Source organism: Thalassophryne amazonica, chromosome 17 (assembly GCF_902500255.1).
Source record: "Thalassophryne amazonica chromosome 17, fThaAma1.1, whole genome shotgun sequence".
Classification (NCBI taxonomy): Eukaryota; Metazoa; Chordata; class Actinopteri; order Batrachoidiformes; family Batrachoididae; genus Thalassophryne; species Thalassophryne amazonica.
Window position 1 is genome coordinate 33813877 of NC_047119.1, and position 14980 is coordinate 33828856.

Consider the following 14980-nt stretch of genomic DNA (forward strand, 5'->3'; position numbering starts at 1 on the left):
ACATATGCCAGGCCTGTGCGTGGCACTGTAACATCCCCAGAAAAACAAACAGAAGAATTAAGACTAGAGCATGCGCACAGGCTGTGTAACAGCTAATCAATTTAGCGCCAAAAGCTACCGCTTTCCAATGCGACACACAGAGTAAAATAAAGCCTTTAAGAGAAAGACGGTCCACGCTGATCATCTGAAATAGACTGCGCATTTAAAGCGAAGCACTGTGTTTGTCTATTTTTAAAAAACACACGGTCCGCTTGAGTGGGGAGTGACTATTCGCCCGGCAGCCGGCTGCTGTCTCTCTCTCTGTGCTCGGTGTGAGGGGCTCAGCATTCAGCTCACACTGGGTGAGTCACAGCTCCATCCCCGGCCACGCTGACAAACAGTTTCTGAAAGAAGATCCTCTCAGCAAAAGTCCACTCTTTCTTCTGTGTTTTGCTCAGACTCGCTCTGAGTGTTGTGCTTTTTAATTTTCGCTTTTTTGAGCAACACACAACACTTCACAAACACTGTAACTCAAATAAAATAATAATAATAAAACTGACTGTGAAGCTTGCATGTTCAACCTCCAGCTGAAATGCATCTGCTGAGTCGCAGAGAAAGAGGGATAAAAAAATCACACAGGGACTCAGTCCACCAACCTTAAAAAAAAAAACAAAAAAAATGATTAAATTTTACAAGTTGGGGAAAAAAACCAAACCAAACAGAAAGCCACATCCCATCACCATTTCAGCAAAATGTAAAGACTTTGGTGCAGCAACATTATACCATTGCTTAGGGAGAGCCCTGGACTATATTGTGTTTAAAAACACAAAAGTACTTTTTATCCAATTACTCGAATATTTGCCAGCATAATCGATAGAATACTTAATCAATGCAGCCCTAATACATGGAGACATAAATTCTTATGAAGCATCATCTACTGGAGTACACAACAGAGTACATTCCTTTGGAAGTGCTAATGGTACTAGCACAAACTAAATAATAGCATTTCACTGAAAATACTGGAGCACAGACTTTTTAGATGGTCTGTTAGTACAATTAACCACAAAGCTATATTATGTCAGATCAGATCGTTGTAATAAAATGCTCAGAAAGGACAAACAGTCAACTTGACCAGATCAAATCCACAAAGTCTGGGTCTGTTAGTGAAGCTTACGGCTAGTGGCCGACGATCACCTTAGTATTTGTTCTGCCTTCCCGTTGCTTAATGCTGTTGAATTATGCCTTAAGTATAGTTTTTCTGGCCGACTGATTCTGTTTTCTTTTTCTCTCTGTCTGGGATGAGATTGGATCCACGTGCTGGATTGGTTGATTTCTGTAGCGTACGCAGGATGGACTCTGTTGTAGGAACAGATTCAACGAGTGGCTCAATGACCCCCCCCCAAACCTCCAACGGTGAACTGGACACCTGTATGGACTCTCGTCAATTGTTGTTGTGTTGTGTTCTGTATTGCAAACCTTTTTGGTAGAATGGCCTAAGCAGTGGGTCACCCCTTTGAGTCGGGTCTGCTTGAGGTTTCTTCCTCAAATCATCAGAGGGAGTTTTTCAGTTATCACTGTCGCCTGTGCGTTTGCTCTAGGGGTTGGTAAGGTTAGATCTTACTTGTGTGAAGCACTTTGAGGCAGCTTTGTTGTGATTTGGTGCTATATAAACTAAATAAATTGAAATTGCAGAATAAACTGAAATTAGCTAGCAGGGCCTCGAGTCCACATGCTGGAACACTTGCTGTCACTCAAAACAACACTGACCCTAACTGTTCATGACTTTATGACTTAACATATCTTAAACTGATGAGTTATATAAAAACTGCACTTCCGCAATGACTTCATGTGTCAGCACCAGAGATTACTGCTTATGATTTTTCCATGTTGAAAAAATAAAAAATGAGGGGGGAACTGATTAACCATTGAGACTGAGTTAACTCAAACAATTCAACCACCAAAATTAACACTGATTTAGCAAAATAAACTGGACTACAATAATGTAATGTCACTACATTTAAGCATTCTGCATGCCGACGTGCAGAAGCAGTCAGGTGATCAAGTAAGCAGAATTATTTCTATTATTATTAACACTTAATATTAAAATTGATTCAATCAACTAAGAAAGAGTTGCGCTAAGGTCTTGGTGTACATGTACTCGGTTTACCTTTAGCTCCGCTGATGGGCTTCAGGTAGAGTGCCAGCTCTTCTACGCACACCCTGCAGACATCATAGTGCTCAACCTCTGCTGCACTGCTCAGACTCACCGGCTGCACATCTGGCACCTAAGACGCACACGTCACATGAACAAACTTTAAATCACGTCTCCACCAAGGCAAACCTAGAAACCTGTAATGGGATCGTTGCGTGTTTCTAGCATCTTATATGGCACAACTTAAAGTTACAGTGTGTAGGATTTAGGGGCATTTATTAGCGGAATTGGAATCTAGCATTCACAGCATCTATCCGTTAGTCTACAAATGACTGATGTATTTTCATAAGCTTAGAATAATACCTTCATATTTACATCGGAGTGGGCCCCTCAAAAAGAAGACGAATAGTGTTTGCTTTACTAAATGCTATCTGCTGGGTGTTAGCAGTCTTACTTTATTTTTGTGAAAAATGTTTGTCACAAACAAAGGCAAGGGAGCATGAATTCTGTTTGTCACAGACACGGAAATGTGAAGGGAAACAAAATCGAGCTCGGCGATGGCATAATGCAATCTGTAACTGTTGTGTGGGCCGCCAGAAGAGGAGGTACTGCTGGCCCACCACCAGAGGGCGCCCTGCCTGAAGTGCGGGCTTCAGGCACGAGAGGGCGCTGCCGCCTACAGGAACAGCCGAGGTGACAGCTGTCACTCATCAACTATGACAGCTGTCACCGATCATCTGCATCTCACCCGGGATAAAAGCAGGATGACACCTCCACCACATCGCCGAGATATCGACTTCTGTGAGAGGTAACTTTCTCTGCCAGCATTCAGTGATTTCGAGAGCTATTGTGTTGCAGCTGTCAACCAGAGGACCGGCGTGGGTCGCGACTGTTTCGTCCTACGTCCGTGTCACTACACTTTCCCAACATGTAACCTCACCACTAGATGACACTAAATCTGACACACTGTAGCTTTAAGAGTTAAGACATACAACAGTATGCACATCTGGATCATTATCTTCCAGTTGAGGAGGCTGAGCATTCTAAGTTAAGAAGAAATCAGTCGATATATCATACGGTGGACGTAACAGAAATGACTGCATTTCTTCTCACCTGAGCTCCAACCAGTTGCAGCAGGGCACAGTTGACCGGCAGCAGGTCGATGTCAGTGCTGATGGGTGTCTGATCGAAGGGGCAGGCCTTGCGGTGCAGCTTGTGTAGACAGGTCTTACACACCGTGTGGGAGCAGCCCAGGCTGATGGGTTGGTGGCTGCTGCTGCCGAACTCATTGTAGCAGATGGGACATGACAGAAATTCTGTCCACTGGGCTGCCTGCACTGGCATAGTGCCACCACACCGCTGGAGGGGGCGGCGCCGAGCTCAATGGGAACGCATGTCAACGAGCCGCCACAACCGCTCCCGATGGCCAGAGCCGGCAGCGACTGTGAGGGTGATGACACCGACGCTTTAGACAATTAGGCAAATTACAGAACTCGATATGTGACGCTGTTTATCTGAGTCACCTCTACTGAAGCTAAACTACACCAACAAAACTAAACTAAAATCACATCAGACAAAATACGACAGAAATCACACCTGAATATGTAATTATACACTGTATAATTACATTATAACAGTGTTGTTATAAGACAGTGTATTAATAAATGCACCATCTGCTGTTTGCATAACAACATCAACAATCCTTCTGAAATACGGTCAAGTCCATAAGCGTGTGGACTTGAACACCATCACAGAGATTAAATAAAACAATGAAAATGTGCTTATTTTAGTGTAAACCAGAAACCATAAATAATCGGAGTATTATTTTGAATACAAATCACTTTTATAGCTGTTTTATTTATGGCCGCACACCATGTGTGGCTATAAATAATTTTATCTTATTGCTTTTTATCATATGGTTGTTATTTTTGCTCATGTTTTATGGCTTTTAATTGTTTTAGTTGTATTTTGTTTACAATTTTATGTCTTGTGAACTGTTATGGCTTTTATGACATATTCAGACATATTCTTCACTAATTACGTGGCATGCCTGTGTGCACAGAAATATATAGATGAATATTCTTGTATTATCTGTATAATTAGTTAAGTTGCATTTTTGTATTAGTTCAGCTCAACTTTATTCATAGAGCATTTTTGAACAGCCACAACTGAAACAAAGTGGGGGTCAGAAAAAAGCAACCCAACAACAATAAAAACAGCAGAGAATAAATAAAAAACATTAAAACAGAGCAAAGTCTCATGCAATAAAAATGGGTTTTAATACATACCTACATATATATATATATATAGAGAGAGAGAGAGAGAGAGAGAGAGAGAGAGAGAGAGAGATGTGATGTGATGTTTGTATTAACACTAAGGAATAGGTGTATATATGTTGACTTTGATATTCTCGTCACTTTGGTGGAATGTCTGAAAATAAAATATTCATTCATTCATTTTTATTTATTCAGCACTTTGGTCCACTGTGGTTGTTTTAAAATACTTAAGAAATAAAGTTGGTTGATTGGTATTTAGCAGATAGGTCAGGAAGTGGATTCATGAACATTCCCAAGTCAATGAGAATGTCTTGCTTCAATCGTTAAGAAATACCAAGGGAAAGGTCTGGAGTAGAAAGGTCTCAAAAATAAATACAACCCCAATTCCAATGAAGTTGGGACGTTGTGTAAAATGTAAATTAAAACAGAATACAATGATTTGCAAATCCTCTTCAACCTATATTCAATTGAATACACCACAAAGACAAGATATTTAATGTTCAAACTGACAAACTTTGTTGTTTTTGTGCAAATATTTGCTCATTTTGAAATGGATGCCTGCAACACATTTCAAAAAGCTGGGACAGTGGTATGTTTACAACTGTGTTACATCACCTTTGCTTCTAACAACACTCAATAAGCGTTTGGGAACTGAGGACACTAATTGGCGAAGCTTTGTAGGTGGAATTCCTTCCCATTCTTACTTGATGTACGACTTCAGTTGTTCAACAGTCCGGGGTCTCTGTTGTCGTATTTTGCGCTTCATAATGTGCCACACATTTTCAATGGCCGACAGGTCTGGACTGCAGGCAGGCCAGTCTAGTACCCGCACTCTTTTACTACGAAGCCACGCTGTTGTAACACGTGCAGAATGTGGCTTGGCATTGTCTTGCTGAAATAAGCAGGGACGTCCCTGAAAAAGACGTTGCTTGAATGGCAGCATGTGTTGCTCCAAAACCTGGATGTACCTTTCAGCATTGATGGTGCCATCACAGATGTGTAAGTTGTCCATGCCATGGGCACTAACACACGTCATGGACACTAACACACCCCCATACCATACTGGCTTTTGAACTTTGAGCTGGTAACAATCTGAATGGTCTTTTCCCTCTTTTGTTTGAAGGACACAACATCCATGATTTCCAAAAACAATTTGAAATGTGGACTCATCAGACCACAGCACACTTTTCTACTTTGCGTCTGTCCATTTCAAATGAACTTGGGCCCAGAAAAGGCGGCAGCGTTTCTGGATGTTGTTGATGTATGGCTTTTGCTTTGCAAGGTAGAGTTTTAACTTGCACTTGTAGATGTAACGACGAACTGTGTTAACTAATAATGGTTTTCTGAAGTGTTCCTGAGCCCATGCGGTAAGATCCTTTACACAATGATGTCGGTTTTTAATGCAGTGCCGCCTGAGGGATCAAAGGTCAACGACATTCAATGTTGGTTTTCGGCCTTGCTGCTTACGTGTAGAAAGTTCTCCAGATTCGCTGACTCTTCTGATTATATTATGGACTGTAGATGATGGAATCCCTAAATTCCTTGTAATTGAACGTTGAGATAGTCTATTTTTTTACGCAGTTGTTCACAAAGTGGTGATCCTTGCCACGTCTTTGCTTGTGAACTGCCGAGCCTTTTGGGGATGCTCCTTTTATACTAGGGCTGCCACAACTATTCGACTAGTCACGACTACGTCGACTACTGAAACCTTCGACAACTAATTTAGTAGTCGACATGTCGTTTATTTTATTTAAGTCTTTGTTTTTCTCTCCATTCATAGTTTTAGGCAGCGAGCCGTCCTGCTGTCATTTGGACATTCAAATTTGGATAAGACGGCCAATTAAAACAGTGGCCGTCTTGTTCAAAGCCGTAATGCGCAGTTTACCGAAGGAGCTGTCGGGGTGTGTGTGTGTGTGTGTGTGCGCGCGCGGAGTCAACTGATTGTAGACTGCAAGGGACGGGTGGAGGAGGAAGATTCCTGAACGGAGGCACGATACGTTACATTCTGCTGAGAACCATCAATACACGTGAGACAGCGAGCGCCGAGCAGAGAGAGAGGATTTTAACCCGAGTGAACATGTAAAAAAAACAAAACATGGCGCTGCCTTTACTTTTCTCTGCACTTTCTCTACTCCTGCGGTTCTAATGGCACTGTCCTGTTCACGCCATGTGTGCGTCGTATACTGAATTTATGAGATCATGAGATGAAATAAACAGTTAAATATCCTTAAAAATGAGAATAAATAAATCAACGGAGCAAAAATTGCACATACACGGGTAAAAAACCCTGCTGTGGAGAAGCTGATGTTCAGAAGCACAGATCACAAAAAGCAGGTGAGAACTCTGAACTTTAACAGCTGTTATTTTCCAAAGGTATTTATTTGTTCATTCGTAAGCTTAATGTAGTGTTCAAGCACAAAACATGACTGATAAGGAGAATAAAAATGACTTTTAAAAATGATGACTTTTCACACTAAAATGAACTGGAGTCAGAATAAAAATACAAGCTGCTGATTTTTGTTACTTTTCAAAGTTATTATAAGCTGCAGCTACATGTTTTAATTATTTCAAAGTGAGTTACCTCTTATTTTATTCTTATTTATTTATACAAAAAATATGGGGAGCCAAATCAGCCTGCATTGTTCTGTTCAGTTTATATCAAAGTTTACCTGCACATTTGTGTATTTTTTCCTTCTTTATAAGAGTTTGATGTTTGCATTTGCTCCACAAAGTTTTAAAACACAATAAAATGTTCACACTTTTCTTTAAAGCAGTGCTGTAATGTTGTGTGGGCCGCCAGAAGAGGAGGTACTGCTGGCCCACCACCAGAGGGCGCCCTGTCTGGAGTGTGGGCTCCAGGCACCAGAGGGCACAGCCGCCTGACAGGAGCAGCCAGGGTGAGAGCTGTCACGCATCACCTGCAACAGCTGTTACCAATCATCTGATCAGCAGGGGTACATCAGCAGGACGACGTCTCCACCTCTTTGCCGAGATATCGTTCTACCTGGAAGGTAACGTACTCAGCTGACTGTGTGACAGTAACCTTTTGTGACTTTTGTGCGTTGTATAGCAGACTCCTTTTCCAACGAGAGGTGGAGGTAGTTTTCCTGCCGTGCGGATTACTGGGTGCAAACGCACCCACATTTAATTGTTTTTTTGTTCCTCGCCAGCAGTACCAGGTCCGACACGCGGAGGCAGTGGCCACCTGGGAGTTCGGGACTTGGCAGCTCCAGTATTCCCGGGGTCTGGTGGCGGAGGAAATCGTGTGGTTCCGGTTCTGCTTTGGACAGACGTCTCCTATCTTCGAGCCTGCCCACACGACACCTTTTGTAATTTGGCCTTTGGTCTATTGTTGTAATCTGTTGTATTTGTTGTGTCCATTCACAACAATAAAGTGTTGTTATTTGACTTCCTCCATTGTCCGTTCATTTGCGCCCCCTGTTGTGGGTCCGTGTACCTACACTTTCCCAACAGGATATCTCGGCCAACGTCATGGACCCCGAGGGGCGTCAACCGGCTGTTGAACGGCCAATGGAAGAGCAGGGCGCACAGGCGGCTGCAGGAGGAATGATCGGTGAGTTGCAGCGAATCCTCACCACTTTTACGGCTCGGCTGGATCTGATGACCGAGCAGAACGTCCTCCTTAACCGCAGGGTGGAGGCTCTCACCGCACAGGTGGAAGCGCGCCCTCAGGGCGCTGCTGCGGCTCCCCCTCCTGTCGATCCTGTGCGCAACAGTGACGTTCCACAGGTCGTTCAACGACCCCTCCCACCTTCCCCTGAAGCATACATAAGCCATCCAGAGCCGTACGGGGGTTGTGTGGAGACATGCGCGGACTTTCTTATGCAGTGTTCGCTCTTCTTCGCACAACGTCCCGTCATGTACGCGACTGATGCTAGTAAGATAGCTTATGTGATTAATCTGCTTCGCGGCGAGGCACGCGCTTGGGCTACAGCGCTCTGGGAGCAAAATTCACGGCTCCTTCTGACATATGATGGGTTTGTGAGGGAGTTCCGAACAGTGTTCGATCACCCAAATAGAGGAGAGACCGCTTCAGCCGTGCTGCTGTCAATGAGACAGGGGCGCCGGAGCACAGCTGCTTATGCAGTCGACTTCCGCATCGCGGCTGCGAGGTCCAGCTGGAATAGCACTGCCCTCCGCGCCGCCTTCGTAAACGGACTATCGTTGGTCCTGAAGGAGCACCTGGTGGCCAAGGACGAACCGCGGGATTTAGACGGGCTTATTGATCTCGTTATACGATTAGACAATCGGTTAGAAGAACGCCGTCGGGAACGAGACGAAGGGCGTGGCCGGGCACGTGCCGTCCCTCTCCCTTCCGGTTCCGACCGAGTTCCGCCCTCCCCACGCTCCACGGCCTCTATGCTCCGTGTGGTGACAGCTCCCCCTGCTGACGAAGCTATGGACACGAGCAGGGCCACATTTAGGGCACCAGATAGACAGAGGAGGCTGGCCCGCGGAGCGTGCTTTGTTTGTGGCTCAATAGAGCATCAAGTGAGGGACTGCCCCGAGCGGTTAAACACCAACGCCCGCCCCTAGACACTGGGTTAGGGGTGGGCCAAAACATTCACGTGGGACATACCCATATTGCCACACGACTCCCAGTGACAATCCTTTATGAGGATTTAACCCTGAAGGCCCCAGCACTGGTGGACACGGGCTCTGAAGGGAATCTGTTAGACAGCAGATGGGCCAGGGAGATAGGGCTCCCTCTGGTGGCGCTTACCTCGCCTGTGCAGGTGCGGGCACTAGATGGCTCCCTACTCCCTCTAATCACACATAAGACACCACCAGTAACTCTGGTGGTGTCAGGAAATCACCGGGAGGAGATTGAGTTTTTTGTGACTCCTGCCACCTCCCGTGTGATTCTAGGGTTCCCCTGGATGTTAAAACACAATCCCCGGATTGATTGGCCGTCCGGGGTAGTGGTTCAGTGGAGCGAGACCTGCCATCGGGTATGTTTAGGTTCCTCGGTTCCTCCCGGTTCCCAGGTTAAGGAGGAGGTCAGAGTCCCGCCCAATCTGGGGACAGTGCCGGTGGAGTACCATGACCTTGTGGATGTGTTCAGTAAGGATCTGGCGCTCACCCTTCCCCCCCCCACCGTCCGTACGATTGTGCCATTGATTTGGTTCCAGGCGTTGAGTTCCCGTCCAGCAGGCTGTACAACCTCTCACGACCTGAGCGCGAATCAATGGAGACCTACATCCGGGACTCTTTAGCCGCCGGGTTGATCCGGAATTCCACCTCCCCGATGGGTGCAGGTTTCTTTTTTGTGGGTAAAAAAGACGGCGGACTTCATCCATGCATTGATTATAGGGGACTGAACGAAATCACGGTTCGTAATCGATACCCGTTGCCCTTGTTGGATTCAGTGTTCACGCCCCTGCATGGAGCCCAAATATTCACGAAGCTAGATCTTAGAAATGCGTATCACCTGGTTCGGATCCGGAAGGGAGACGAGTGGAAGACGGCATTTAACACCCCCTTAGGTCACTTTGAGTACCTGGTCATGCCGTTCGGCCTCACAAACGCCCCCGCGACATTCCAAGCATTAGTTAATGATGTCTTGCGGGATTTCCTGCACCGATTCGTCTTCGTATATCTAGACGATATACTCATCTTTTCTCCGGATCCTGAGACTCATGTCCGGCATGTACGTCAGGTCCTGCAGCTGTTGTTGGAGAACCGGCTGTTTGTGAAGGGCGAGAAGTGTGAGTTTCACCGCACATCTTTGTCCTTCCTGGGGTTTATCATCTCCCCCAACTCCGTCGCTCCTGATCCGGCCAAGGTTGCGGCGGTGAGAGACTGGCCCCAACCCACTAGCCGTAGGAAGCTGCAACAGTTCCTCGGCTTTGCAAATTTCTACAGGAGGTTCATTAAGGGCTACAGTCAGGTAGTTAGCCCCCTGACAGCCCTGACCTCACCAAAAGTCCCCTTCACCTGGTCGGATCGTTGCGATGCCGCGTTCAAGGAGTTGAAACGACGCTTCTCGTCTGCACCCGTTCTGGTGCAGCCCGATCCTAGTCGCCAGTTAGTGGTTGAAGTGGATGCCTCGGACTCAGGGATAGGAGCTGTGCTTTCCCAGAGCAGGAAGACCGATAAGGTCCTTCACCCGTGTGCCTATTTTTCCCGCAGGTTGACCCCAGCCGAACGGAACTATGACGTCGGCAATCGAGAACTCCTTGTGGTGAAAGAGGCTCTTGAAGAGTGGAGACATCTGTTGGAGGGAACGTCCGTGCCATTCACGGTTTTCACTGACCACCGGAACCTGGAGTATATCAGGACCGCCAAGCGGCTGAACCCCAGGCAAGCCCGCTGGTCACTGTTCTTCGGCCGTTTTGACTTCCGGATCACCTACCGTCCCGGGACCAAAAACCAGAGATGGGATGCCTTGTCCCGGGTACATGAAGGTGAAGTCAAAGCGGAGTTGTCGGATCCACCGGAACCCATCATCCCGGAGTCCACTATCGTGGCCACCCTCACCTGGGACGTAGAGAGAACCGTCCGGAAGGCCCTGGCACGAAGCCCGGACCCCGGAACTGGGCCGAAGAACAAACTATACGTCCCACCAGAAGCTAGGGCTGCAGTCCTGGACTGTCACGGCTCCAAGCTCTCCTGTCATCCAGGGGTGCGAAGAAGCGTGGCAGTTGTCCGGCAGCGCTTCTGGTGGGCGTCCCTAGAGGCCGACGTCCGGGATTATATCCAAGCCTGCACCACCTGCGCCAGGGGCAAGGCTGACCATCGCCGGGCATCAGGACTACTCCAGCCGCTGCCTGTGCCTCATCGCCCCTGGTCCCACATCGGCCTGGATTTTGTCACGGGCCTCCCGCCGTCCCAGGGTAACACCACCATCCTCACGATAGTGGACCGATTCTCCAAGGCGGCCCACTTCGTGGCCCTCCCGAAGCTCCCAACAGCCCAGGAGACAGCGGACCTCCTGGTCCACCACATCGTCCGGCTGCATGGGATTCCAACAGACATCGTCTCTGATCGCGGTCCCCAGTTCTCCTCGCAAGTCTGGAGCAGCTTCTAACGGGAACTGGGGGCCATGGTGAGTCTCTCGTCCGGGTACCACCCTCAAACCAACGGGCAAGCAGAACGGGTAAACCAGGAGGTGGAACAGGCCTTGCACTGCATGACTGCCGCGCACCCGGCGGCCTGGAGTACCCATTTGGCCTGGATCGAGTATGCCCATAACAGCCAGGTGTCTTCAGCCACCGGCCTCTCCCCTTTTGAGGTGTGTCTGGGGTATCAGCCCCCGTTGTTTCCGGTGGTTGAGGGAGAGGTCTGTGTGCCCTCGGTCCAGGCCCACCTACGGAAGTGCCGTCGGGTGTGGCGTGCCGCCCGTTCTGCTTTGCTAAAGGCCCGGACGAGGGCAAAAGCCCATGCAGACCGTCGGCGGACCCCGGCCCCTGCGTATCGGCCAGGGCAGGAGGTGTGGTTATCCACAAAGGCCATTCCCCTCAATGTGGACTCCCCCAAGCTACAGGACCGTTACATCGACCCTTTCAAGATCCTTAAGGTCATCAGTCCAGCCGCAGTGAGGCTTCAGCTTCCGGCCTCACTGCGGATCCATCCTGTGTTTCATGTGTCCCGAGTCAAACCGCATCACACCTCACCCCTCTGTACTCCGGGTCCAGCGCCGCCTCCTGCCCGGATCATCGATGGCAAGCCGGCTTGGACTGTACGCCGGCTCTTGGATGTCCGTAGGATGGGCCGGGGCTTCCAGTATTTGGTGGACTGGGAGGGGTACGGTCCCGAAGAACGCTCCTGGGTGAAGAGGAGCTTCATCCTGGACCCGGCCCTCCTGGCCGATTTCTACCGCCGCCACCCGGACAAGCCTGGTCGGGCGCCAGGAGGCGCCCGTTGAGGGGGGGGGGTCCTGTTGTGTGGGCCGCCAGAAGAGGAGGTACTGCTGGCCCACCACCAGAGGGCGCCCTGTCTGGAGTGCGGGCTCCAGGCACCAGAGGGCGCAGCCGCCTGACAGGAGCAGCCAGGGTGACAGCTGTCACGCATCACCTGCAACAGCTGTTACCAATCACCCGATCAGCAGGGGTACATCAGCAGGACGACGTCTCCACCTCTTTGCCGAGATATCGTTCTACCTGGAAGGTAACGTACTCAGCTGACTGTGTGACAGTAACCTTTTGTGACTTTTGTGCGTTGTATAGCAGACTCCTTTTCCAACGAGAGGTGGAGGTAGTTTTCCTGCCGTGCGGATTACTGGGTGCAAACGCGCCCACATTTAATTGTTTTTTTGTTCCTCGCCAGCAGTACCAGGTCCGACACGCGGAGGCAGTGGCCACCTGGGAGTTCGGGACTTGGCGGCTCCAGTATTCCCGGGGTCTGGTGGCGGAGGAAATCGTGTGGTTCCGGTTCTGCTTTGGACAGACGTCTCCTATCTTCGAGCCTGCCCACATGATACCTTTTGTAATTTGGCCTTTAGTCTATTGTTGTAATCTGTTGTATTTGTTGTGTCCATTCACAACAGTAAAGTGTTGTTATTTGACTTCCTCCATTGTCCGTTCATTTGCGCCCCCTGTTGTGGGTCCGTGTACCTACACTTTCCCAACACTGTAGTTTCAGAAATGCAACAGAAACAACCACAAATCAGAAAAAGTTGAGACGATATTTAAAATGAAGATAAAATAAAAATGTTGCACTATTCCCAGTTTCTCCACTCACAGAAGCCAAAAGTTCTTCCAGAGTTGTGTCTTGGTGGCTTCCCTCACTTGTCTCCTTCCAGAATGGACATTTAGTTTTTGAGAACTGCCTACCTGACACAGATTTACTATAAAGTACCACACTGTTTGTATTTCTGAATGATTGATGTAAATGAAGTCTAAGAAATAGTCACTGATTTGGAAATGTTGATGTTTTCATCCCGACATTTCTCAGAAAATGCTGCAGGCCTTAATTTAGGAAATTACGTATGATCCAACTAGTCGACTAATCGCAAAAATAATCATTGACTAGTCGACTATCAAAATAGTTATTTGTGGCAGCCCTATATTATACCCAATCATGACACTCACCTGTTTCTAATTAGGTGTTCTTTGAGCATTCATCAACTTTCCCAGTCTTTTGTTGCCCTGTCCCAACTTTTTTGAAATGTGTTGCAGGCATCCATTTCAAAATGAACAAATATTTGCACAAAAACAATCAAGTTTATCAGTTTGAACATTAAATATCTTGTCTTTGTGGTGTACTATTCAATTGAATATAGGTTGAAGAGGATTTGCAAATCTTATTCTGTTTTTATTTATATTTTACACAATGTCCCTACTTCACTGGAATTGGGGTTGTAAGGGACCTCATGAGAGAAGCACCAACACACCCATGACAACTCTGAAAGACAAATATTCCACGAATCAATGCTGTACAACTGAAAGACAGTAATACCAGATACACACATGAACACACATGTATGCATAAAATTCTCAAGGAATATAAGTCAATTCATTCTGCTTCAAATATTCAAGACAATTTCATATTTTCTGAATTCTAAAATAATAACAGCATGGCATAAATGTGACATTTTGTATCACAATATTGTAGTTTAAAGTAAGATTTCCCTCCTCGGGTCCTCCTGAGCGCCACTTGAAGAACTGTCCATTTAACCCAAACCCACACATCTTCCTTGTGCAGAGTTCTTTGGACAGGGACAGAGAGAGGAGCACCTGTTGCTTTCAGACTTCATCTGTCCAAACTGCTCAGAAAAATAACAGCTGCTGCCCCCTCGGAGCAGATACCATAAAAAAGGGAAAATAATCCACTCAAAGAGCTTTTGAGATCCGGTTATAGACACAAACCCCCTCAGAGTGTGCACACATACGTCCAGGAGACAATGCATTTTCTTGCACTGGGAAATTTCACATTTCAAAGAGGCGAAAAAGGACGGCTGTTTGTCTCTACGTATTTGCCTTACAATACTTTCCAAATGCTACGTTTTTTTTTTTTGTTGTTGTTCAAAATATGTCCTCTTTATATGTTTATGCAAATTTTATCTTAAACAAATTGTTTTAAGGACATCATTCCATAGTGAGAGAGAGGAGTAAAGACAATATTATGATATATATGTTAAAAAATAAAGAGATATACTGTAAACAAAAGAGACTTTTAATATTTTCAGGTTTGTCTTTAAAATATGATATAAAAATCAGGCTATACTTGACCAAAAAAAAAAAAAAAGTCAGTAAGTTATCATGCTCCCAAGATGTTTTAAAACATTAAGTCATTAATTCAAGTTACTGTTAAATCAAATCAAATCAAATCAATTTTATTTATATAGCGCCAAATCACAACAAACAGCTGCCCCAATGCGCATTATATTGTAAGGCAAGGCCATACAATAATTATGGAAAAACCCCAACGGTCAAAACGACCCCCTATGAGCAAGCACTTGGCGACAGTGGGAAGGAAAAACTCCCTTTTAACAGGAAGAAACCTCCAGCAGAACCAGGCTCAGGGAGGGGCAGTCTTCTGCTGGGACTGGTTGGGGCTGAGGGAAGAGAATCAGGAAAAAGACATGCTGTGGAAGACAGCAGAGATCAAT

General features: G+C 46.7%; 1 protein-coding gene and 1 long non-coding RNA gene across 3 annotated transcripts in view; one reads left to right on the plus strand and one right to left on the minus strand.

The window, feature by feature from the left end:
• The window catches only part of LOC117529379, an 883736-nt gene that overhangs the window by 587707 nt on the left and 281049 nt on the right, over window positions 1–14980 (plus strand). The window lies entirely within an intron of this gene.
• rc3h2 (ring finger and CCCH-type domains 2) overlaps window positions 1–14980 on the minus strand; it is a 68173-nt gene that overhangs the window by 41060 nt on the left and 12133 nt on the right. For both annotated transcript variants that reach the window (XM_034192124.1, XM_034192125.1), the window contains exons 2-3: window positions 3245–3573; window positions 2147–2264 (exon numbers count right to left, since the gene is read on the minus strand). In XM_034192124.1, the coding sequence (XP_034048015.1) occupies window positions 2147–2264; window positions 3245–3475 (349 nt within the window). In that variant the 5' untranslated portion in view covers window positions 3476–3573. The remainder of the gene's footprint in view (window positions 1–2146; window positions 2265–3244; window positions 3574–14980) is intronic.